Genomic DNA, 23,568 nt, shown 5'->3' on the forward strand with positions numbered 1-23,568 from the left:
ATGCTTCAAAGCATTATACTCAGTACTGATATAAGCTCATGAAAGACTTCTTAAGAGAAATGAGCAGATGAGAACTGAAACACTAACTTGATTGACTATATAATTTGGGGGCCAAAAATAAATATGAGATAATCATTAAAAATGTGAACATTTACTAATAATCTGATTTTATATTTAGGGGAAAGAAAGAAGAGATGCTTTTATATCTCTTCAGTCCTATTTTCTAGGATATATTTGGCAAAATTATTTATGATCTGGGTTCATTTTTCAGAAGTTCATTGAAATTTTCAGTGATATAAAACAACTGGAAATACCCACACCCTCTCTTTCCCCAAATATGAGAGAAAATGTGATTTCATTTTCAATTGCCTCATTTTTTTTTGCTTTCTAAAAATACAAAATAGTATTTTAAATTTATATTAGTAATTTAAGTAAGTGCCTGTGGAATACTTTCTACTTTGGACACTATTATAATTAAATTTTCAGACAGAAAATAATTCTCTCTTTCATAATGTGATTATTCCTTGGTGTGTCATAAGCTAAAACTAGTTTTTATTTGGTAAACAATTTATTTAGACTAATATAAGACAGTTTAAGATACAAATATATCAGAGTTATAAAAATAAGCTGAGAAAAAAAAGATTAATTTCTATTTAGTTATTCCATAACTGATCAATTTAAAGTTTCTCATTGATTTAATACATAAAATTACATACAGAATACATAATATACATAATATATATTTTGTAAATGCATATATACTTTTTCTTTTATATACATGTCATATTAATTTTATTTACTTTTTCTTCATGCTTTCTCATACTCAATATTCTTCATATACTAAAAAGACACTTCTCCAGACTTTACAAAATTTACAAAAAGCTAAGGGACGTTTAATTGTTTTTCTTGTTTGTTTTACTTCTTTTCTCAGAAGTGATGTTTTAGTACTAGAAGTTAATCTAAAATGCATGGCATTTACTTAGGAAGTAGATTTGATTTTTCATTCTTTAAGATATCATCAGACAAAAATATGTATGTTATTTAGGATTCCTGAACTAATTGATAAGCTAGGCTAACACAACATATCAAAATAGCATGCCAGGTCTTCCCTTAGGAATTCTAGACTTTAGATTCTGTACAACAGAAGTGTATTTGAACACTTGGAATCTAAACTCACATGGGTACTGCCTCTGTCAACACACTGTTACGGGCCATGGAAATATCTAAACCAAAAGATATGGTCCCTGAGCTGTGACCTGGGGTGACTTACATCACAGACTTGGCTGCAGTAATGGGGAAATGCACTAGTGCTATTGGGTCACAATACCCTAATTGGTTAATACATAAATGAAGTAAGATTAGTTTTTCAACTAAAAAATCTTTATTGGGGTACTATTAAATTCCAGGAAATAATCTTAAGTACAGAGTGATATAGAGAGTTGAATAAGACCATAAAACAACATACAAAAAACAAATTCAAAAATAAGAAGTCGATGACATTGTAGTATTCTACAATAAAAAAAAAAAAGATTGCTGTGATAGGAAATGACTGGAAGTGATATTGGGTAGATGGTAAGGAAAGATCTTTTGAAAGAAGTGAAATTTGAACTTGAAATCAATGGAAAAGCCAGCCACAAAATGAGATAACTGATCCTGGGGAAAGTGTGTCCAGGCAAATGGATTAGCTAGCACAAAGAGCCTGAGGTGGAAGTGAGCTGTGAGTGACTGGATGTACATGTGTATATGATATGTGTGCTGGGGGGAAGGTTTGTGAGGATGACAAAAGATGGGTGATTTTTCAGGGGCCAGATGTCTTAGGGTCTTATAGGACAATAAAGGAGTCAGAATAAGAGACTTAATTCAATGAAGCACCTCGAGAGAATTTTAAGGAGGGGAATAACAAGATCTGATTACATCATAAAAGATTGCTTTGAGTACTTCTGAAGAAAAGTGACATTGGGGAGGCTGGATAGGAAGCTTGGCACAGTATTTACTAGGGTAGATAAAAGCTGATGGTATGTTTTAGAGGTGGAATAAATAGGATTGACAGATTACATGAGAGATAAAGGAAAGAGAAATCAAGGATGACTCTTCGGTTTCTGTTCTGAGCCACAAGCAGTGCCAAGAAATGAAGATGATGGGTTGGCAGACGGAGATTGGGAATCAGTATTTCTGAGTCAGGCAGGTGAAATTTGAGATGCCAATTATCCAATCAAATGATTTTGAGTTCAGGTGAAGATATCAAGGCTAGAGATTTAACTTTGAAAGTCACTGACACATAGATGGTATTTATGCCACAACACAGATGAGATTCCCCAAGTAAATGTCTGCTTGAAAGAATATTGGATGAACTAAAAGTCTGTATGCAAAGATGTTACTCAGCAAGCATTCTATAAGCAAGATCCATGTTGATAAAAACTGATGCCCTATATAATAGTCCATTTGTTTTAAAATTTTTTTTTAACATTTATTTATTATTGAGACAGAGAGAGACAGAGGATGAACAGGGGAGGGGCAGAGAGAGGGAGACACAGAATCTGAAACAGGCTCCAGGCTCTGAGCTGTCAGCACAGAGCCGGACGCGGGGCTCGAACTCACGGAACGCGAGATCGTGACCTGAGCCGAAGTCGGGCACTCAACCGACCAAGCCACCCAGGCGCCCCAGTCCATTTGTTTTAAAACAACTTAAGCTTCTTGTTAGTTTTTGAGATGAGTAAAAAGGGCCTCAGGACATCCTCTTCCGCTGATAGCAGTCTGATTTCTCAACATCGAAAGCCTACTGAATGTGTTTCAGAATTTCTTTTCTTGAAAGATGAATATAATCAGACTTTCAGATAAGTGAGAAAGAAAACAAAATAAAAAGTTGCTGTGCTTAATAAGAAATTTAGAGCTTTGTATGTAAGAAACTATGCTCTTAGGAGTCATCACATTTATTCTAAACCTGAGTTTATTCATTTAGAAAATAGCACAAGGTTTTACATGTTTGCAATTTGTAAACATATTGGTATATAAATATTAAAATCCACTGAATTACAGGCTTTTGGAGGACAATGACTGTCTTATTCACAGTTTGTATCCAAAGTGCCTAAAGGTATGTGGCAAAATGTAAATGGATCAATGAATGCTTATTTAAAGACTGAATGATATGGAATTTTATTATTTAGTTTTTGCTACTCTCTACCTTACTTTTCCTTTCCCCCATAATAACATAAGCAGTAAAAAGAAAGCTTCAAAGTTAAAAAGAAAAAAGTTATTTAGAAAAAATACATACATCCAAATCATGCAGAAATCCTGTTGACAGAGGCCAAAAGATTCTAAGACTTCGAAACGTATCCTCTCACAGAAATGAACTAGTGAGTATACCAAATATACTATTTGTCCTCAAAATATTGATCAAAACAAAGACCGACAAGAGGGAACGATATTTGTTGAATGGCACCTAACTTGTCCCACTGTATTCTATTCTCCATTCTGCAGAATTTTGAAATTATAATACTTGAATATTTCATACTCCTGATTAAAATCTTCCAACAGCTCCTCATCGCTCTTTAGATAAACTCCCAGCCGTGGGGATCACAAGACCCCAAGTGATCCAACCCTGCTTACCTCCCCAGCTTCTGGCTCTCTACTCTCTAGAGCAAAGGTGTTTGGGGGCTGCCTGAGGGCCTTTGCACATATGTCCCCTTCTGCTTAGGATGCTGTTCTTTTCCTCTTTCCCTGATTCCTGCCTCTCTTCCAGGTCTTAGGTAAAGGATCCTATAGGCAAAGAAACCTTCCCCAAGTTTCCAGACTATGTTAGGTTCCCATGGTACACATGTGTACTACAGTTATAATGAGTTAATGTATCCAACTGTTATTTCTATTTTCCTTCCTTTCTAGATTATAAGCATTGGGAAGGCAGAGATTATTATGACTCCATTATGGGTCTAGCACACTACATGGTGTTATCAGCACTAAATTTTTGACAGATGTCAAAATGTCATCAAATGTCGACAGAATAAAATTCTCATTACTAAAACAAGAAACGTCATTTATCAAATTTTTGATTTCCTTGAAACAATAGGTACAATGATCTTACACTGCAATTCCAGTAAAATACGTTAAAGCCTAATGAAATGTTCCAAAATTCAATATTTAATATATAATATGGTAATTTTTTAAAGCAAATTATGTAAAGTCCTTTTCTAATATTAATTTCAAGTTTTACTAATATCTACAGAAAAGCAACCAACAACCTTAAGTTTTAAGAGTGAAAATCACAACTTTAATAATTATCCTAGGGGTGCTTGGTGACTCAGTCGGTTAAGCATCCGACTTCGGCTCAGGTCATGATTTTGTGGTTCATAAGTTCGAGCCCCTCATCAGGCTCTGTGATGTCAGCTCAGAGCCTGGAGCCTGCTTCAGATTCTGTGTCTCCCTCTCTCTCTGCCCCTCCCTTGCTCGTGCTCTTTCTCTCTCTCAAAAAAAAAAAAAAAAAAAAAATTAAAAAAATTCTCCTAAAGCAAAAAATTGAAGAAAAATTCATGAATAATTGTTCAGTATTTAAACTAAAGTAGTAATAACAGGCACACAATAAATGAAATTAAAGTAGAGACAAGCTAATGTTAGATAATTCTTAACACTTTCCTCAGAGATTATCTTAAATAACTGTATAATCATATACCCATTGAAATTTTTCAGATCCAAAATGCTTTTTTTAGTACCTTGTCATATGAAATAGAAATATATTAAGTTGATTTGTTACTACAGTGCTATCTCAATGTTCGTAAGTATTTTTCAGATGTGTTCTGGGTCCTGCTACCTCTGAAAGAGGCACAAACTGCTCTGCATTTCATCAAAGGTCTTACTACGGTATTTTGCAGAACTTATATATATGCTTAGTACACATTAATCACTACCCAGTATTTTAAGCATCTCTTTTTAAAGCCAGGTGTAGGCATCATTGTTCCATCTCTTCAGTCTCTTCTCCTAAAGGTACCAATTTAAGAACTGGATAAACTTCTAAAAAGGGAAGTTTGGGTAGGGAAAAGAAAATGAAACATTTTTAGATTTGCGAATTAATTCAGAAAACAATTTAGTACTATTTATCTTGGAAAAAAAATCTCAAGATGAAGAACACTAACAACTTAAGTCTGATAAAAGAGGATATAATATAGTTAAAATAATGTCATTATTATTTTTTTTTAAAGAGAGGGTGCAAGTGAGCAACAGGCAAAGAGAGACAGAGTCCCACGAGGGGTAGAGAGAGAGAGAGAGAAGCGAGGCTCACCAAAGCAGGGCTCGTGTTCACCCACGGTGGGGCTTGAACTCACCCTGTGTGGGACTCGAACTCACAAACCATGCGATCATAACCTGAGCCAGTCAGATGCTTAACTGACTAAGCCACCCAGGGGCTCCAACATCATAAATTTTTTTGACTGAAGAGAAATGAAGAACAAGCTTCCATATTTACTAAAGAAAAGACTGCATATTAACTTTGAATCCAGGAACTAAAAGTATGGAAGATAATGGATGTTGGCTGGGTTTTGGTAGACTTTAATTCCATTGCACATTTTCTGAGAAAGCAAAATTGGGTCCTGCCTGCTATTCTCACTCTCTATTCTAGGTGGCTTTTCTCTATGTTTTATTACACTTCGGTCTTCTGCTTTTTCCTTTGACTTCCCTTTTCCTTACTCCAGTCATCTCTTCTCCCCGGGCTCAAGCTAGATCTCTGATGTTTTTCTAAATAGTTTCCTGCTCTCCTAATTTCTAGGGAGAGGGTTCAGAACCTTCAGGGTCAGCTTCATTGATGTCCTATCACTGCTCAGGGCTCTGTCAAGGTCTTTGAGCTAGCTGGGAAGAGATGATTATTCCAGCTCTCTTTCTAATCTCTACCTCAGAAACTACTTGTATCTGTTCTTCCATTAAAAGGCAGTATTGTTATTCTTTTAAAACAAACATAAGGGGCGCCTGGGTGGCTCAGTCGGTTAAGCGTCTGACTTAGGCTCAGGTCATGATCTCGTGGTTTGAGTTTGAGCCCGACATTGGGCTCTGTGCTGACAACTCAGAGCCTAGAGCCTGCTTCGGATTCTCTCTCTCCTCTCTCTCTCTCTCTCTCTCTCTCTCTCTCTCTCTCTCTCTCTGCCCCTCCCCTGCTAGCACTCTGTCTCTCCCTCTCTCAAAAAAATAAACATTAAAAAATTAAAAAAACATAAAAACTGATGCAAATATAATCTTTTTTTCAGTAGGCAGAAATGCAGTTTTTAAAGAGAATTCCTTCCTAATGTAAAACTTAATTTAAGAGTTAGGAGATGGAGCTAGCAAAATGAGCACTGAGCCAAATTTACTTTGAATTTTTGATCTAAATAGTCTAGACCATTGCTGTCTAACAGCATTATAACTGAGAGCCATGTGTGTAATTTTAAAAGTTTTCAGTAGCCAGAGGCACCTGGGTGGCTTAGTAAGTTAAGCATCTGACTTCAGTTCAGGTCATGATCTCACAGTTTGTGGGTTCAAGCCCTGGACTGGGCTCTGTGCTATCAGCAAGGAGCCTGCCTTGGATCTTCTATCCCTCTCTCTGTCCCTCCCTTGTTCTCATGCTCTTTCTCAAAACAAACAAATAAATGTTAAAAAATTAAATTTTCTTATTAAAAACAAAGCTTTCAGTAGCCATATTTTTAAAAAGGTTAGAATTATTTCAGGGTGCCTTGGTGGCTTAGTGTGTTAAGTGTCCAACTTCGACTCAGGTCATGATCTCATAGTTCATGGGTTCGAGCCTTGCATCAGGCTCTGTGCTGGCAGGTGGAGCCTGCTTGGGATTTTCTCTCTACCTCTCTCTGCCCCCCACCCTCCAGCTAATGCGCGCTCTCTCTCTCTCTCAAATAAATAAACAAATTAATTAATTAATTAACAAATTAATTAATAAATATCAGAACACAGTCTGCAACAGCCATAGGAAGCTGGCTTCTCAGTTGTTCTTGATCAACAGCACTTTTTTGAAATATTAAAAAAAATTTTTTTTAATGTTTATTTTTGGGAGAGGGAGAGAGACAGAGTGTGAAGGGGAGAGGGGCAGAGAGAGAGAGGGAGACACAGAATCCAAAGTAGGCTCCAGGCTCCATGCTGTCAGCATGTAGCCCGATGCGGGGCTCAAACTTAGGAACCATAAGATCATGACATGAGCCAAAGTCGGATGCTTAACCAACTGAGCCACCCAAGTGTCCCCAGCACTTATTTTAATGCTCTACTTCTCATTCATGTCATTGATCTTTCCAATTGAGTGTGAAGAACTCCAAAATTTCCTCTGATGGTAGAATCACTACATCTAAAACCAAACTGACCATCTCATCATCCCCCTTCTCCCCAGTTAAGGAGCTCATGACTTCCCTCTCTCAGATGATGCTTTTCCTTTTGATTATTCTGGCTTCAAATTCAGTCAACTTTAACATTTATTTCTCCTTTACCAAAGTATTCCATCAAATTACATGATTTTTTTCTTTATAGTTTCCCTTGTGTTCTCAATGAAATAAACCTAATTCAGGTCCTAAATGGGTAGAATTATTTGTACTTCATATGTTTGACAAATGCCTCTTCAGTAGCCGTGTCTGTTTTTGTTCACTCCATCAAACAACTATCAAGTGCTTGCTATATGCCAGGGAGTTTAAGCATCTGGGTGTGCAATAGTGAATAGCACAGATAAAGGCCCAGCTCTCATGGAACTACATTCTAACAGTGTAAATAATATGATGCTATACAGTAATAAGTGTTTTGAAGAAACACAAAGCAGAATAGGAGGACACAGAGTGATGGAGGATGCTATTTTAGAGAAAGTGGCTAAGGAAGATCTTTTTGAAGAGTTAAGATTGAGCAGAGAATTGAACAAAGTGAAAGAAAGCCATAAAGATCTAGGGAAAATGGGTTCCATGTGGAGGCAGGTGCAAAGGCCCTGAGATGGATTAAGCTTGGTGTGTGTGTGTGTGTTCCAGGAATTCCAAGTCTTCCAGCAGGACTGCAGAAAAGGAAGGGAAGGAATGGCAGGAGATGATGTTGGTAGGGGACAAATCATAAGGCTACTACAGGCCACAGTAAAAGTGTGGATTATAATCTGATGGTGGAAAGTGTGAAGCAAGAGAGTAACATGATCCAACTTAACATTTTAAAAGCATCACTCTGGCTGGTTGGGAAATAATATGTAGGCGGACAAGAGAAGCAGCAGGAAGACCAAGTGCAGATTCCATTTGCAGTGTAGGAGAGAACTGCAAGTGGCCTGGACTAGCTGGTAGGGGAGGGAATGCTGGGAAATGATCAGATCCTAGGTGTACTTTGAAGGGAGAGCAGCAGGAAATGCTGATGAATTGATTGGCGGCACAGCACGAGGAGTCAGAGATGGCTGAGCAGTGAATGGACAGCAGAGTCTAGGAGGAGGAGTCTGGTTTCTGTTGAGGGGTGATGGTTGGGTGCATCATGTGTATTCAAGAGTTCTGTTTCAGACACTGTAGATTATTGAGATGTTTCCATTTCATCCTCACTTCAAAATCACAACCACATTAAGCTTCCTAAAATGAAATTTTCAACATGGTACTCTCCTATCCATAAACCTTTGACAGAATCCCATAGCTTACTGAGTGAACTCTGAACTCCTATGCTTGGAAGTCAAAATTTTTCACAATGACCTATCTCCCCAGCTGTCCACACCTCATTTTTCTGTACTCCTTATACACTGTGCTTGGGAAATAATAGTATATTCAATAAAACATAGAATGAGTAAAAATATTTGGGTTCATCCTTTACCGTATTTGAAAGTCACATTAAAGCTGACCTCTTTAATGAAAATTTTCCCAATCACTTTGGCTATGTCACTCTTTCTCTACTCCATATTCCCACCAAGCGGTAAGCTGATAAGGATGTAGGCTCTCTGAAAAATAAAGCCCTGATATGTAGCACATGCTGATATTTGTGGTGTAAATACTCCCAGCCACCAACATGTCCCAGAATATGGAGCTGAGAAGGCCTGTACACAATCACAACTATGTGAGCTGGTAGGAGCCAGACCCAGCATATCATTGCTCCTATAGTACAGACTCTCCAGACCATTTATAGTCACTCACTGCAGTGACTTTTACTGTAGGTATCTGTATACAAATCTTCCTCTATTAGACTGTAGATATGTGGAGGGTAAAAACTTTGTCATATACAATGGTGGCTATCACCAGCTAAATAACCTTGGGGCCTCAAAGTTCAAACTGGAGAGTCAGACCCAAACAACAAAGTTCCACAGTTCTATGTCTGAACAGTCCATGTCTCTCCCAAATTTCTCAGTCCACTGATCTGAATGAGAGAATTGGAATATAAAGTCATCAAGTTGGACCCCAAATAAAATCTGCCCTGAAAACAAGGTGAAATAAATATATCACGACATTTTAGGATCACAAATGGAAAAAATATGATCACAGATGACTCTATATAATTACTTTTCTTTACAGTTGAAGAGTAAATGTAGTTCTTTTATTTTAAAGGAATTTAAATGTACACACTGATTAGCCCAGGAAGTATACCTAGTTTTGGACTAAGGTGTAATCACTGGACAGAAAAAAGAACACCATGAAATATTAAAACTAAAAATATGAAATTAGAGCACAGAATAAAAATAATAGCTTTGAGAAATTTTGATAAAGTGAAAAACATCTGAAGAAAAGTGAAATTCTTAGGCCTTTCTTTACCCGTTTCTTGATAAGTTTAAATCAAATTTAACTCTCAAGAGACTAAGTTCACAGGAAAGAAATTATTTCTTCTTTGCTCTAAGCAAAATGAAATACAGGTAAACCACGGCACAAAAATACTTATTTTCAGTTCACTCAGAAATAGTTAAAATATGTGAAAACACAGATCTCTGATACTTTTCACAATATATGTTTCTGCCTAAGGTCTGGCTGTTCCAATTCTGTTCCCCACTCTTACTCTTTAAATGTCACAAACCCCAAGGTGGCTCTGTTTTCCCTAAATGCAAAAGGTCCTGGCAGTGCTAGGGATAAGGGGATGAGTGAGGCCCGCAGAGTGAAATGGCTGTAGGGCTCAGGGCTGGGGGTGGAAAGTATGAGGAACTGGGCTTGGTAGGATCAGGCACGGGGAAAGCCGTAGAGCAGGTGTAGGGCACAGGCTCTAGGAATCCATCCAAAATAACCAACAGAACAAGATCCAAAGGGCCAAGAAGGAGGAAAAGGTTCTTTTGTCCATAACAAAGTTCCATTAAAAAGCCTGCTGGTCCTGGGGCGCCTGGATGGCTCAGTCGTTAAGCATTACAACTCTTGGTTTCAGCTTAGGTCATGACCTCACACTTCATGGGATTGAGCCCTGGGTCCAGCTCTGTGCTGACAGGGTGGAGCCTGCTTGGGATGGATTCAGTCTCCCTGCCCTGCCCCTGCACTCTCTCTCTCAAAATAAATAAATAAACTTAAAAGACAAAAAACAACTTGCTGTTCTTGCTAGAAGTTTTTGTCCTCCCACATAGCTGGAAAAAGTGCAACTTTGATAGCATAATACCATTTTCACTTCAATGTAGAATCTTTTGTTCAATTGTTTTCTTAACTTTCTTCAGGCACAGAAGATCCTGAGCTGCAACAGCCATTTGCCAGTTTTACCTAGGGTAATGTGTATGCCCTTTGTATTTTAGAAGGGGGGAGAGGGGAAGACATTATAATTTTGGAAATGGACCGATGGCATAGAGCAGCACAGATCAGTTTCACCTTGGGAGGCAATTAATTCCTGGTTATATTGATATTTATGGTTAATCTGCTTTGAAAATTGATCAAAAAAATTCTTTCTGTAAAGCTGGCAAAAATTGGAGCCATTATGTAATAAATTATTTTATGATACACAGAACTAAAACCATATGCAAAGCATTATTTCCTTTCAGGGATAAACAATGGCAGACCAGATATCGGGGTGTGGGGAGGGGAGAAAAAAATGTCAGAGAAGCATGCATGAAATATGATAATTATAAGAGAGATTATAGGAATAATAAAATAATAATAGAAAACAGGTGGGAGAAGTGGTAGGTCCTCTTTACAGTGCTAAACCCAGCCAAAAAATGTCTATTAGTCAATACTTTGTGATTGAAAAACAAGGCAGACTTTCAGTGGGGGGGTTATTTTTTATCATATATTTGAATTAATTGCATCTTTTTAAGTAGAGAACATCACAGAGGGGTAGTACCACTGTACCCAGAATCTGTCCTTCTAGGTCTCTAAATAGGAATGTAAAATAAGTGTACAGAAGGTAGCCTAAGCAATGCTAACATGGTGCCCAACTTCTAGTGAGAGTTGTTTCCTTCTGAGTTTCAAAGGTTGCAAATTTATTCACAAAAACTCATAAATATTCATGTATATACTCCCTTTTTAAAGTAACATTACTAATTATTATGAGAGAACAGACACAAATTGGCAGGCCCCAAGAACTCTTGAAAGATACTATATGTATGTACCTATGTAATAAATTATCTTACAGAAAGCCTTTCCTGTTTCTTGTGAAATTCATCATGATCACAAATAGAAAGATAATAGTAGATTTCTAGCACTAAATTATGGAGCTGCTTCTTGTCTAAGCTCTGCACTTGCTTATCAACTGGTGACTCATGCAGTCAGTCTTATTTAATAACTGGCTTTGCAGGAGAATGCTAAGAATTCATAGTTAGAAGTTGTATAAAATGAGTGAAAATGTGCACATTCGTTTAATTATAGTTAAAAATGGAAATAAGTGAGCCTGACATAAGAAGATAGATTTAGGAATATCACTACCTTTTGTTGATAACATTTTGAAGCGTAACAGGCAATATCCTTTTAGTGAGAAAGAAGGAAATTGCTCACTTCTGGTATGGTTTTAGGCAATCAGGATGCATTTAATAAATTTTACCTTCCGGGACCCAAATGATATCTGATGGCTTAAAAACATTTTTTATACTCTCAAAATATGGGTAACCTTCCCATTTAAAAATCCCTGATGTGTTCAGTTCAAATATTAAACCAAAAACATGAAATTCTTTTCAGAATTTAGGGCTCCCGATGTAACATTATTTAACACAACATTTCACAAGTTAACGAATATGTCTCCTTGATTTTATACATTAAAAAATTTTTTAATTTGCCCTATAGAAAAAAACCCAAAATACAATGAAATTAACAAACAATATTTTACAATATTTCCCTAGCTAGGGAATGTCAAGGAAAATGAACTTCCATAATGTAGAGACTATTGATTACCTGGTTTAAGAGATCTTCTACTTTCTTCTGCCATGAATCCCTGGCTGCATTTTTCTCTCTCTCTTTTAATTGCAAAAGTTGAGACATTGCTGACTTCTTATCCTCTTCATGTTGTAGTCTTAACTCTTCACGAAGTTTAGAACACTCTTGTCTAAAATAAAATAAATACTTTTACTTTTTAAAGAGAATTATTCCTCTCAATAGCTATAATACAGTTGTTCGCAGGTTTTCTACATATTTAATTAATCCTCCTCAAAAGTCAACTCAGAATAAGAGTTACTAATGACTTTAGTCAGGCTTACAGGACTATACAGCAAGTTGGTAACTTACCCATGATCATTGATTTGTCAGTTAACAATGGCAGAACAGGTACTAGAATAAGATTTCTGACTTGAGGTTAGTATTTTACATTCAGGAAAATAAAATGAGAAAAAGTATTCAAGCAGAAAAAAAGAGTTCCAATTTCTCTGCATCTAATCATGAAAAAAATTCATTAAAAATACTGTCCCTATGATTTTAACAATAAGACAATGTAAGCCATATAACAGAAAAACATCTTTGCACATCGTTTTTTTTTTTTTTTTTTTTTTTTTTTGAGAGAGAAAGCGAGAGAGAGACAAAGCACAAGCAGGGGATGGGTGGGGGGCAGACACAGAATCCGAAGCAGGCCCCAGGCTCCAAGCTGTCAGCACAGAGCCCGACGGAGGGCTCGAACTCATGAACTGTGAGATCGTGACCTGAGATGAAGTTGGACGCGTAACTGACTGAGCTACCCCAGGCGCCCCTGCATATCTGTACTGATTAGATTACATCACAGAGTAAGAAATGTACCTAAGGTTTTCAGTCCATTTTACTTCCAAGTCATGGGCCATTCTGTCCACTCTGAGCTTCTCTTCCTCTTTCATAACAGCAAGCGTTTCTTCATGCTGTTGTCTTTCTTGTTCTAGCTCACCCTGAAAAATAAAAATTTTTCAATGAAAACAAGTGTTCAAAAGCAAGGTTATTGCTGGTTATTTCAAATAAGCAGCGTGCTTGCATTATCACTTTTAAATTCTTACAGCACAATAACTGATAGTGCCATCTATAACAATTACTCAAGATTTTCTGACAGTGTGTGGCACACATTTTATATTTTAAATGTCCTTGTGCAAACTGTTTTATCAAGGCTTCTAATTTTACAAATTATTTTAAACAGCTTAAAGTTAGCATAATTAATAATCTTTTTAAAAATGTTTATTTATCTACTTTGAGAGAAAGAGAGAGCTGGGGAGGGGCAGGGAGAGACAGAATCCCAAGCAGGCTCAGTGCTATGAGCACAGAGCCTGATGCTGGGCTCATACTCACAAACCATGAGATCATGACCTGAGCCAAAATCAAGAGTCGATGCTTAACTGACTGAGCCACCTGGCACCCCAATAATCTTAACTAAACTTTCCATATCATAGGTATCTATTATCTTCATATATGTACACGTTACATAGATACGTTCTTCAAATTCATTCATATTTATAATCAAAAGTCTGCTATTTATCCAAAGCTGAAGCATTACAATTATACTTCACTGACATGATTAAAATAACTATAAGACATTTTGGCTACTATTTTTATTATGTAACTTCAAAACAGCGATCCATGTGTTTAGTGTTATGGAAACATAATATGCTATATGTGAAATCCCTGCAGATTAGCATCAATCAAGTGGCTCTCCGGAGCCTAGGGCTAGACTGTTTGGACGACACTGGCAACCATCAGTCCCCGCCAGCAGTGGAGCTGCTCTCTGCCTCCCACAGAAGAGGAACAGATGATGGTGCTTCCTTCTGTTCTAACAGTGACCCTTTCTGGATCACCCCCTTACTAATGGCATGTGCTGTAACACTGCTGAGGGGCATGTCCAGATTAATGGGAGAGAAGCAAGTCAATGTTGAAACTGCCATTCTACACTGGTGACCCGGCTTATAGCAGTAAATTCCGAAAATTGGGTTTGGCCATCTTAGCCAACCGTCCTTTTCACTAAGTATTCTGCCTCTAGGAACTACTACTTTTTCCACCACAGGCAGCATTAAATGAGGTAGAAGTACTTAAGAAGTATTTCTTTTACTGACTGCAAAGTACTTTATCAGACATTAGTGGGGTAAGAAAAGAAGTAAAGAAAATACTTGCTTTTTTCCCCCAACTGTTTTCACATCCATCAGCTCATGGGATCCTCATAGCAACATGGGGAGGTTACAGGTGAGGAAACAGGCTCAGCAAGATTGAGTAATGGGAGAAACTATGAACTCCCAACTACAGATTTACAAATGTTAAACTAATATTATCATCACTGTCATCAGAATCTTACTCCTTATTTCCCAACTGTGGCCTAAAATGTCCTAAGTGCAGAGAGTCATGCCTTATCCGTGTCTGGATCCCTCACAGGTTATCAACCAACAACTGGACATATACTCAGGGATCAACATCCATTTTATGATGGGTTCATTTATGTAATACACAACCGAAACTCAGCAGGGAGGAGGGGAAAAAACTCACATCCAGAGAAAACACCTGCTGTTGAAGAGCTTACCTAAAGCTGAAATAAACTGTGATGCAGTATCTGTATTTTCTCAATCTAAACTGTCCAGCAGAACAAAAAAAATGGACAGTTGCTAAGGTTTTGCTTACAACACTTAGTATATTCCACTACTTGATAGAAGAGCAATGTAAATATGAGCAAGGACCTTAGAGAAATGAAACGGATTCCAATACTAAGCTACAAAAATTAAATTTGAGATAATATTAATAAAAGGCAATGTTTCCTGAATGCTTGATATTTTACTAAGCACTGTGCTGTAAATGGTTTACCTCATTTAATTATTACAGTAGTGGTGTGAGGTGTATTACTACCCCCTCCTGCAAAATGCAGATGAGTAAATTGAGGCTTAGAATAAGTAACTTGCCCAAAGTGACACACTAAGCGATGGATCAAGAAATCACACCCAGCCAATCTGACTTCAGAGCCCACACTCTAAATCACCTCTCTGAAGGAAAAGTAAGAACTCTCTGGAAACTATACGCTTAGTTGTTATGGATCTTTTCTCCACTTTCTGAGGGAATCTAAATATTTGCTCTGCTCCGTGAGAATGGAAGGGAGCAGAGCCTTTCAAAATTTGTAGGTGACAGAGCATTGTTTAGTTGCTACATATGAGAGTTTGAATGCTTACCAATAGAAGAATTGTGCATCCTGATTGTTATGGGTTGAATTGTGATCCTGAAGAGATATGTGGAAATCCCAACCCCTGTACCTCAGAATGTGATATTATTTGGAAATAGGGTCAGTGAAGATGTAATTCCTTAAGAGGTCATAGGGTGAGCCCCTAGTACTATGTGATGGGTAGCCTCATAAGAAGAAGATGTGGGGCAAAAAGGGGGGAAGCCTGGGTGGCTCAGTTGGTTAAGCATCTGACTCTTGATTTTGGCTCAGGTCATGATCCCAGGATTGTGAGACTGAGCCCTGAGTAAGGCTCCATGCTGAGTGTAGAGCCTGCTTAAGATTCTCCCTCTCTCTCTCTCTCTCTCTCTGCCCCTTCCCCTGCTTGCGCTCTCTGAAAAGTAAAAAAAAAAAAAAAAAAAAAAAAAGAATATGTAAGGACACACAGGAAGAATGCCACTGAACACCAAGGAGGAAACTGAAATCTGACACAAGCCAAGGAAGGCCTGGGGCTACCAGGAGCTGGCAAAGGTGAGGAAAGACCTGCTTTCTAGGTTGAAAAGGAAGAATAGTCTTGAGAACACCTTGATTTTGGACTTTCAGCCTCCAGACGGTGAGAGGATAAATTCCTGTTGTTTTAAGCCACTTAGTTTTAGTACTTTGCTAGGAAAGCCCTACAAAACTAATATACTATATATAATGTCTATTTACAAGAAACTTTAAGCAGAGTAATTAAATTATATTTTTACCTTGCTAATGTTTATAGCAGGACTATAAAATTACCTCAACATTCAATAGCGCATCCTTGGTCTCCTTCAGCCTGCCTTTAGTCAAATCGAGCTCATTTTGAAGTCTTTCCTGGGAGTCCTGAAGACTAGCAATGAGTCCTTCTGCAGAGCCAAGACCTTGTTCACTTTTCCTTACCAGATCTTGGAGGCGGCCAATCTGCAAGTAAATACAGTACTTTTAATATACCTCACTGTTATCGATTAGCAAAAGTCACGTTTGTTTTCTTAAAGTCTTTTCTTTAATGGTAGTGTTACTGAATGGGTCTTTTTTGATGAATTTGGAAGAAGCACTTAAATAATCATGATAGACTTCATCTGTTGTTTTTTTTTTTGTGAAGACCTCCATATTTATGATTTCCCTTTTTTGTGACAACCATGGAAATAGGTGGATAATTCAAAGCCCTGTTTTAACAAAGAGAATTCCCAGTTCTATCAAAGGAACTGAACCAAGATGATTACATCAAAGACAGGGGAAAAAAGTATTTTTTTTAGATAAAAAAGTACTTTTAAAATTTCTCTTCAAAATTCAATCATTTATACTTCATTTGAACCCAGTTCTCCTACCATTTATAAAGTGACTGATTTAGGTCAATAGTGATAAGCTGGTAAATGTGTATTAGAATAAATTGTGATTTCTTTGTTTCCATACAATATCTGAAATTGTTAAGAGTTGATTTATATATACTCTTGAAATTAGGAGTTAATAAGACTATTTGTTGATTAGGAAGATCTATATCCTCGAGTTATGAGAACTAAAATCAATAAATGAAATACTTTAAATTATCTAGGAAACCAATATGAAGTAAAAATCTCATTTTTATAAAATGGCCAAGCTGATCAAAACTCGACAGAAATGAAAACTGCTAATTTAAAAATAACACCTGAATATTTCTCATTGTAAATACAGACACCATAAAGAAAATTATAAACATTTTCCTTCAACCTCCTCTCAATTCAGCACCCCTTTTCCTGTCCCCTTTCCACGCAGATGTTTATATACTGGACAATTCTGGTGATGGATACCAACTTCATAAAATGAGCTGGGAAGCTTCTATTTTTTTCTGTACTCTGAAATATTTTCATAGTTAAGATTTATTTGAAATTTTAAGTTTGTTTATTTGAGGTGGGGGAGGGTCAGAAAGGGAGGAAAAAAGACAGTGCCAAGCAGGCTCCACACTGCAGCGTGAGCCCAATTAGGGGCTTGATCCCATGAACCATGAGATCACAACCTGAGACAAAATCAAGACTCAGACCCTTGGGGCACCTGGGTGGTTCAGTCAGTTAAGCTTCTGACTTTGGCTCAGGTCATGATCTCGTGGTTCATGGATTTGAGCCCTGCATCAGGCTCTGTGCTGACAGTTTAGAGCCTGGAGACTGCTTCAGATTCTGTGTTTTCCTCTCTCTATGCCCCTCCCCCACTTGCACTCTCTCTGTCTCTCAAAAATGAATAAATGTAAACAAAAAAAATTTTAAAGAAAAAAAGACTTGGATCCTTAACCAAATGAGCCAGCCACCCAGGAGCCCCTCTGTTTCTTAAAATTTTTAATGAAATTCATCCATTAAAATCCTCTGGGCCTGGTGCCTCTCTAGATACATGTTGGGAGTCTTTATTTCGTGGTTATAATTAGTTCGGTCAAGTTAATCAACTACTCTGAGTCATTTCAGAAATTTAAAATTTTATACAAAGTCATCTTTTTTCCTAATTTAAAGAATAGAATATGATATTCATTCCATGTTTTAACATTTTCTCTGTCACTGAATTTATGCCTCCTTTCTCTAATCAATCTAGCTTATTTGTATCTTTACTTTTTGTGTTGATCCGGCTTGCCAAAAAAATTTTGTTTCACAATCCAGATAATTTTCAAATGAATAAGAGTTACATGCACAAATGGAATACATGAAAAAACTGATAGGGATGCTTGGGTGGCTCAGTCAGTTAAGCATCTGACTCTTGGTCTCAGCTCAGGTCATGATCTCACAGTTTGTGAGATGGAGCCCCACAATGGGCTCTGTGCTGATGGTGCAGAGCCTGCTTGGGGTTCTCTCTCACCCTCTCTCTCTGCCCGTCCCCTGCTCACATGCTCTGTCTCAAAAATAAATAAATAAATAAATTTCAGAAAAGAAAAAGAAAAAAGAAAAAACTTAGTATTGTAGTTATTACCATAAAGAATAGAGAAGATCTGTTCAAGAAACTAAGAATATAATTAGACAGAATTGATATGTTTAAATGGACAAAAACCTTAAAATGCTGCACAATTAAACATTAGAAATAAATAATAACTGTTTATGGTTCACCAAGGCATTATAGCTTGTATACCAATATGACCCTACTTATACTAATCTTCATACCCATACTGTCTTTCATCATTCTTACAGCTGGAAAATTTACACCCACCTTTCAAAGACTACCTCCCATACCACATTTAAAAATTCTCCAATATCACATTCTCCAGAGTTTTTATGAACACTTAATGGTAGAGAATCACTCCCTCCTCTGAACTTTAAAAATACATTGTATTTATCACCAATTTATAACAGTCACTTGAAACTATGAGTTCCTTGACATTTTGTCAAAGTATCCCTACCATCTAGAAGATATCATGTAGTCAATAAATGTTTCCCAAATCATAAAAGATATACAATATTACTGATGTCACCGGACTGTAGTTCCAACTTTTCTGGAGACCAATTTAGTAATAAATAACTTGACGTATAACATTATTCCTACTCTGACCCAGTAATTTCATTGAGGGCAAGAGTTACACAAAAAGGAAGTAATTTTTAAAAATGAACAAAAGTATTAATAGAACTGATCATTTATCCAATTACCAGTAAAAATAAGACACTGATAAACAGCATTCAGAGAAGTCTTCTCTAATACCCCAGGCTCCTCAGGGTTTCAGGGCTGATGGCTGAAATACACCTTGGTTGGTCACTGATGAGGACAAAGTACTGGCCTTAGGAAACCGCAATCCTGCCATACTAGCCATGGCCTTTGCACGATCATCCTTTCTCCTCAAGTTAAGAGGGAGCAACTCCTTAAAATTATCTTTATAATAAAATATTTAAAACATTCAATGCTCAACAAAGAAAATGTTTAAGCAACTATGGTAAAGATATATAATGGAACACTATATGAATATTTTAAATGACTAACATGTAGACAAAATTAAATGTAAATATTTGTATGTAAAAAAGTTTTATAAATCAAGTACACAAAGTACTGTGAATATAGATTGCAACCATACTAAAATGCACATACACATATTAAATACCATTAGAAAATCTGGAATTCTGAAAACGTTCCTCATGTTCTTACTTTTTTTTTTTTGGTAAAATTGCTTAAGTTCATAAAGAGCAATGTTCAAAACTTTAGCACGTACCAATCAGTGCCTTTGAAAGGAATATATTATGGATATTCCAGAACAGACTTTAGAAACTCAATCCTGTTCTCTAAATCATCACAATAAATAACCTGTTTGTCTTCTATTACCTAAATGCTAGTGTAGCCACTACAGGAGCCAGAGAAATTAGTTATTTGTGTGCTGCAGTAGGCTGAATTCTAATATGACCCCTCTCTGACCCTCACTTTCCCTGGGACTTAGGCATATATGATGGGATTTGCTCCCATAATTGTATTATGTTATTTAGCAAAAGGGATCTCGTAGATATAATTAAGATCCTTAACTGTAGTTGACTTTAAGGTTATCCAAAAAGATACTACTCTAGGTGGGTCTGACATAATTGGGTGAGCCCTTAGGAGAAACCAGAGAAATTCAAAGCCACTGAAGTTTTCCTGACAGCCTTGAACAAGTAAACTGCTATGTTATAAGAGGAGGCAGTCATGTTGCAAGGGCTTGAGGGGGGCTTTTAGAAGTAGAGAGCAATTTCTGGTCAACAGCTATCAAGAAACAGGGACCTCAGTCATACAGCCACAAAGAAATGAATTCTGACAACAACCAGTAAGCTTAAAAAAGGATCCTGTGCCTCAAATGGGACTGCAGTATGGCTATCACCTTGATTTCAGCCTTGTGAGATCCTGAACAGAGGACCCAGCTAACCCATACTTGGACTCCTGACCCACAACACCATGAGGTAATAAATATGAGCTGTGTGATGCCACTAAGTTTTTGGTAATCTGTTACACAGCAATAGAAAACTAATAATCTTATTTATTATTATTAAACTAAGTTGACTTAGTTTTCAATGAGTTTTATTCATTCAACAAATATTTCATTTGCAAATACTGATCTCTTATGTGTCAGGTAGTGTATCATCTGTGATACAACATTTTATAATAAAGCCAAATAATTTTTATTGTAACAAACTACTGAACTATGTATATGCTTAAAAATCTTATGTCCAGAAGAAAATCTACAACTTACATCAGAACATTTAAAAAGACTGTAACAGATTTTATTGACCAGTCTAGTATTTTGTCCTCAAAGATGACCCCAAATAACATTTGATAGGATAACAGGATTATCCTCCCCCTGAGATTTTAGACTCACTAGCTTCCCTTAATATATCTTCATATGATTTGGGCATTCATGAATTTATCACTGAAATCCCTAGCTGACCTACTTATGTTTTTAGGTTTTATCAATTCTAAGAGTATCAAGATCCATCTTATGAAGATAATACATTCATTAATTTTTTTTCTAAAACAATCACTCTCAGTCTTTATGAAGTACCCCTTAATTCTTTCCCCCTATCTTTCCATAGATATATCTACTTTCCATCCAATAAATGTAAATGGAATAAAAATCTCTATTTAAAAGGTACAAACTTCAGGTGTGCCTGGGTGGCTCAGTCAGTTGGGCATCTGACTCTTGATTTAGGCTCAGGTCATGACTCTGCTGTTGTGGGATCAATCCCTGTGTTGGGCTTTGTACTGAGTGGAGCCTACATGGAAATTTCTCTCTCCCTCTTTCTTTCCCTCCCTCATGTGCACTCTCACTCAAAATAAATAAACTTTAAAATAAAGTAAAATAAAATAAAATAAACTTAAGACTAGATAAAATGCAGCTATATGTGGTTGGCAAGAGGCACATGTAACCATCAGTAGATGGAAAAAGATATACCAATCATAACAAACCAAAATAAAGCTGGTGACACACTATCAAACAACACAGACTAAACCACAAATCATGATTCATTAAGTAGCTAAAAAAATTTTATATTTGTATGCACATAACAAAACTTTTAAATATTTAAAGCAAAAATTGAAAGAATAAACAAATCCACCATCAAAGTATCAGTTTTTAGTAAATGATATATAAAAAAGATAAAATTCAAAAAGAATACAATATTTGGAACACAGAATATTGAAGAAAATAACTTAAAATCTTGTTTAATGAACTGGGATACAAGACTACATTGAAAAATTGGACACACCCAGAATATTAAATTTCTTTGATGAATTTAAAAATTTAAAAACTGCTTTCATACAAACAATATTTAACCATGATGCAGTTAAAGTTTAAAAAGCATGTCAATCTCACACAAATCTCCCATAGAACAGAAAAGGATATAAGTCTTTCATTTTAAGAGGCTAATAGGACCTTGATTTCAAAACTAGAAAGGACGGTATTAAAAGGGAAAAGTACAAAGCAATATTAGTTGAACCTAGGCTTAAAAAATTCCCAAAATGAATATTAATAAACTGAATCTAGTTATTATACACAAAAAGATATATAGAATCTATTATGACTACCTTGGGCTTACTTTAGAAATCCAAAGTTGATTTAATACTTGAAAATTAATACAAGGTACCACATTAACAAATTAAAGAAAAAAAGTATGATCTCGACAGATGCAGAAAAATCAACATCAATTTGTGACTTAAGTTAGGAAAGTAGAATTATAAGAGAATTCCTAAACCTGATAAAGAACATTTACAAAACAAAATTTTAGAGAAGCATGATAACTAACTATAAAATGTTGACATCCTTCACTTTAAGAGCAGGAAACAAAACAAGAAAACTTATTATCTCTAGGCATTTTATCCAGCAAAGTAGGACAAAAAAAAAAAAAAAGATGTCCAGGCTGAAGGAAAGGGTAGGTACATACAGAGGGATGAGCCAGGCAAATTCTTGGGGAGTGGTTCTTTTTTTATTTTATTAACTTAAATACAAGATAGTTAACATATAGCATAATAATGTTTTCAGGAACAGAATTTAGTGATTCATCACTTACATGTAACACCCAGTGCTCATCCCAAAAAATGCCCTCCTTAATGCCCCTTGCCCATTTAGCCCTTCCCCCTATCCAACACCCTTCCAGCAACCCTCAATTTATTCCCTATATTTAACAGTCTCCTGTGATTTGTCTCCCTCTCTGTTTTGTTTTATTTTTGCTTCCCTTCCCTTATATTCATCTGTTTTGTATCTTAAATTCCACATATGAATGAAATCATATGATATTTGCCTTTGACTGACTTATTTTGCTTAGCATAATACACTCTAGTTCAAGCCACATTGTTGCCAATGGTAAGATTTCATTCTTTTTGATCATTGGATAATATTCCATTGAATATATATACCACATCTTCTTTACCCATTCATCAGTCAATGGACATTTGGGCTCTTTCCATACTTTGGCTATTGTCGATAATGCTGCTATAAACATTGGGGTGCATGTGCCCTTCGAAACAGTATACCTGTATGCCTTGGATAAATACCTAGTAGTGCAATTGCTGGATTGTAGGGGAGTTCTATTTTTAATTTTTTGAAGAATCTCCATACTTTTTTCCAGAATGGCTATACCAGTTTGCCTTCCCACCAGCAGTGCAAAAGATCCCTCTTTCTCTGCATCCTTGCCAACATCTGTTGTTGCCTGAGTTGTTAATTTTAACCATTTTGACAGGTGTGAGTTCATTGTGGTTTTGATTGGTATTTCCCTCACGATGAGTGACGTGGAGCATTTTTTCATGTGTCTGTTAGCCATCTGGATGTCTTCTTTGGAAAAGTGTCTATTCATGTATTTTGCCCATTTCTTCACTGGATTATTTGCCTTTTGGGTGTTGAGTTTGGTAAGTTTTTTTCTTATATAGATTTCGGATACTAACCCTGTATCTGATATGTCATTTGCAAATATCTTCTCCCATTACATTGGTTGCCTTTTAGTTTTCCTGATTGTTTTCTTCACTGTGCAGAAGCTTTTTATCTTGATGAGATTCCTATTGTTCATTTTTGTTTTTGTTTCCCTTGCCTCTGGAGACATGTCAGGTAGTAAGCTGCTGGTAGAATTCTCCTGGAAAGCCATCTGGCCCTGGACTCATGTTTGTTGGGAGACTTCTGAGTACTGATTCAATTTCTTTACTGGTTATGGGTCTGTTCAAGTTTTCTATTTCTTCCTGTTT

General features: G+C 36.5%; 1 protein-coding gene across 10 annotated transcripts in view; it reads right to left on the bottom strand.

Annotated features, from left to right (window-relative positions):
* The window catches only part of FAM184A (family with sequence similarity 184 member A), a 123,404-nt gene that overhangs the window by 37,773 nt on the left and 62,063 nt on the right, over positions 1–23,568 (bottom strand). For all 10 annotated transcript variants that reach the window (XR_009263264.1, XM_058735116.1, XM_058735115.1 and 7 more), the window contains exons 7-9: positions 16,201–16,362; positions 13,065–13,186; positions 12,234–12,384 (exon numbers count right to left, since the gene is read on the bottom strand). Coding sequence is in view for 9 of the 10 variants with exons in the window: in XM_058735116.1 (XP_058591099.1) it covers positions 12,234–12,384; positions 13,065–13,186; positions 16,201–16,362 (435 nt within the window). In the remaining variant the exon portion in view is untranslated. The remainder of the gene's footprint in view (positions 1–12,233; positions 12,385–13,064; positions 13,187–16,200; positions 16,363–23,568) is intronic.

The sequence above is a fragment of the Neofelis nebulosa genome, chromosome 6, assembly GCF_028018385.1.
Source record: "Neofelis nebulosa isolate mNeoNeb1 chromosome 6, mNeoNeb1.pri, whole genome shotgun sequence".
NCBI classification, from domain to species: Eukaryota; Metazoa; Chordata; class Mammalia; order Carnivora; family Felidae; genus Neofelis; species Neofelis nebulosa.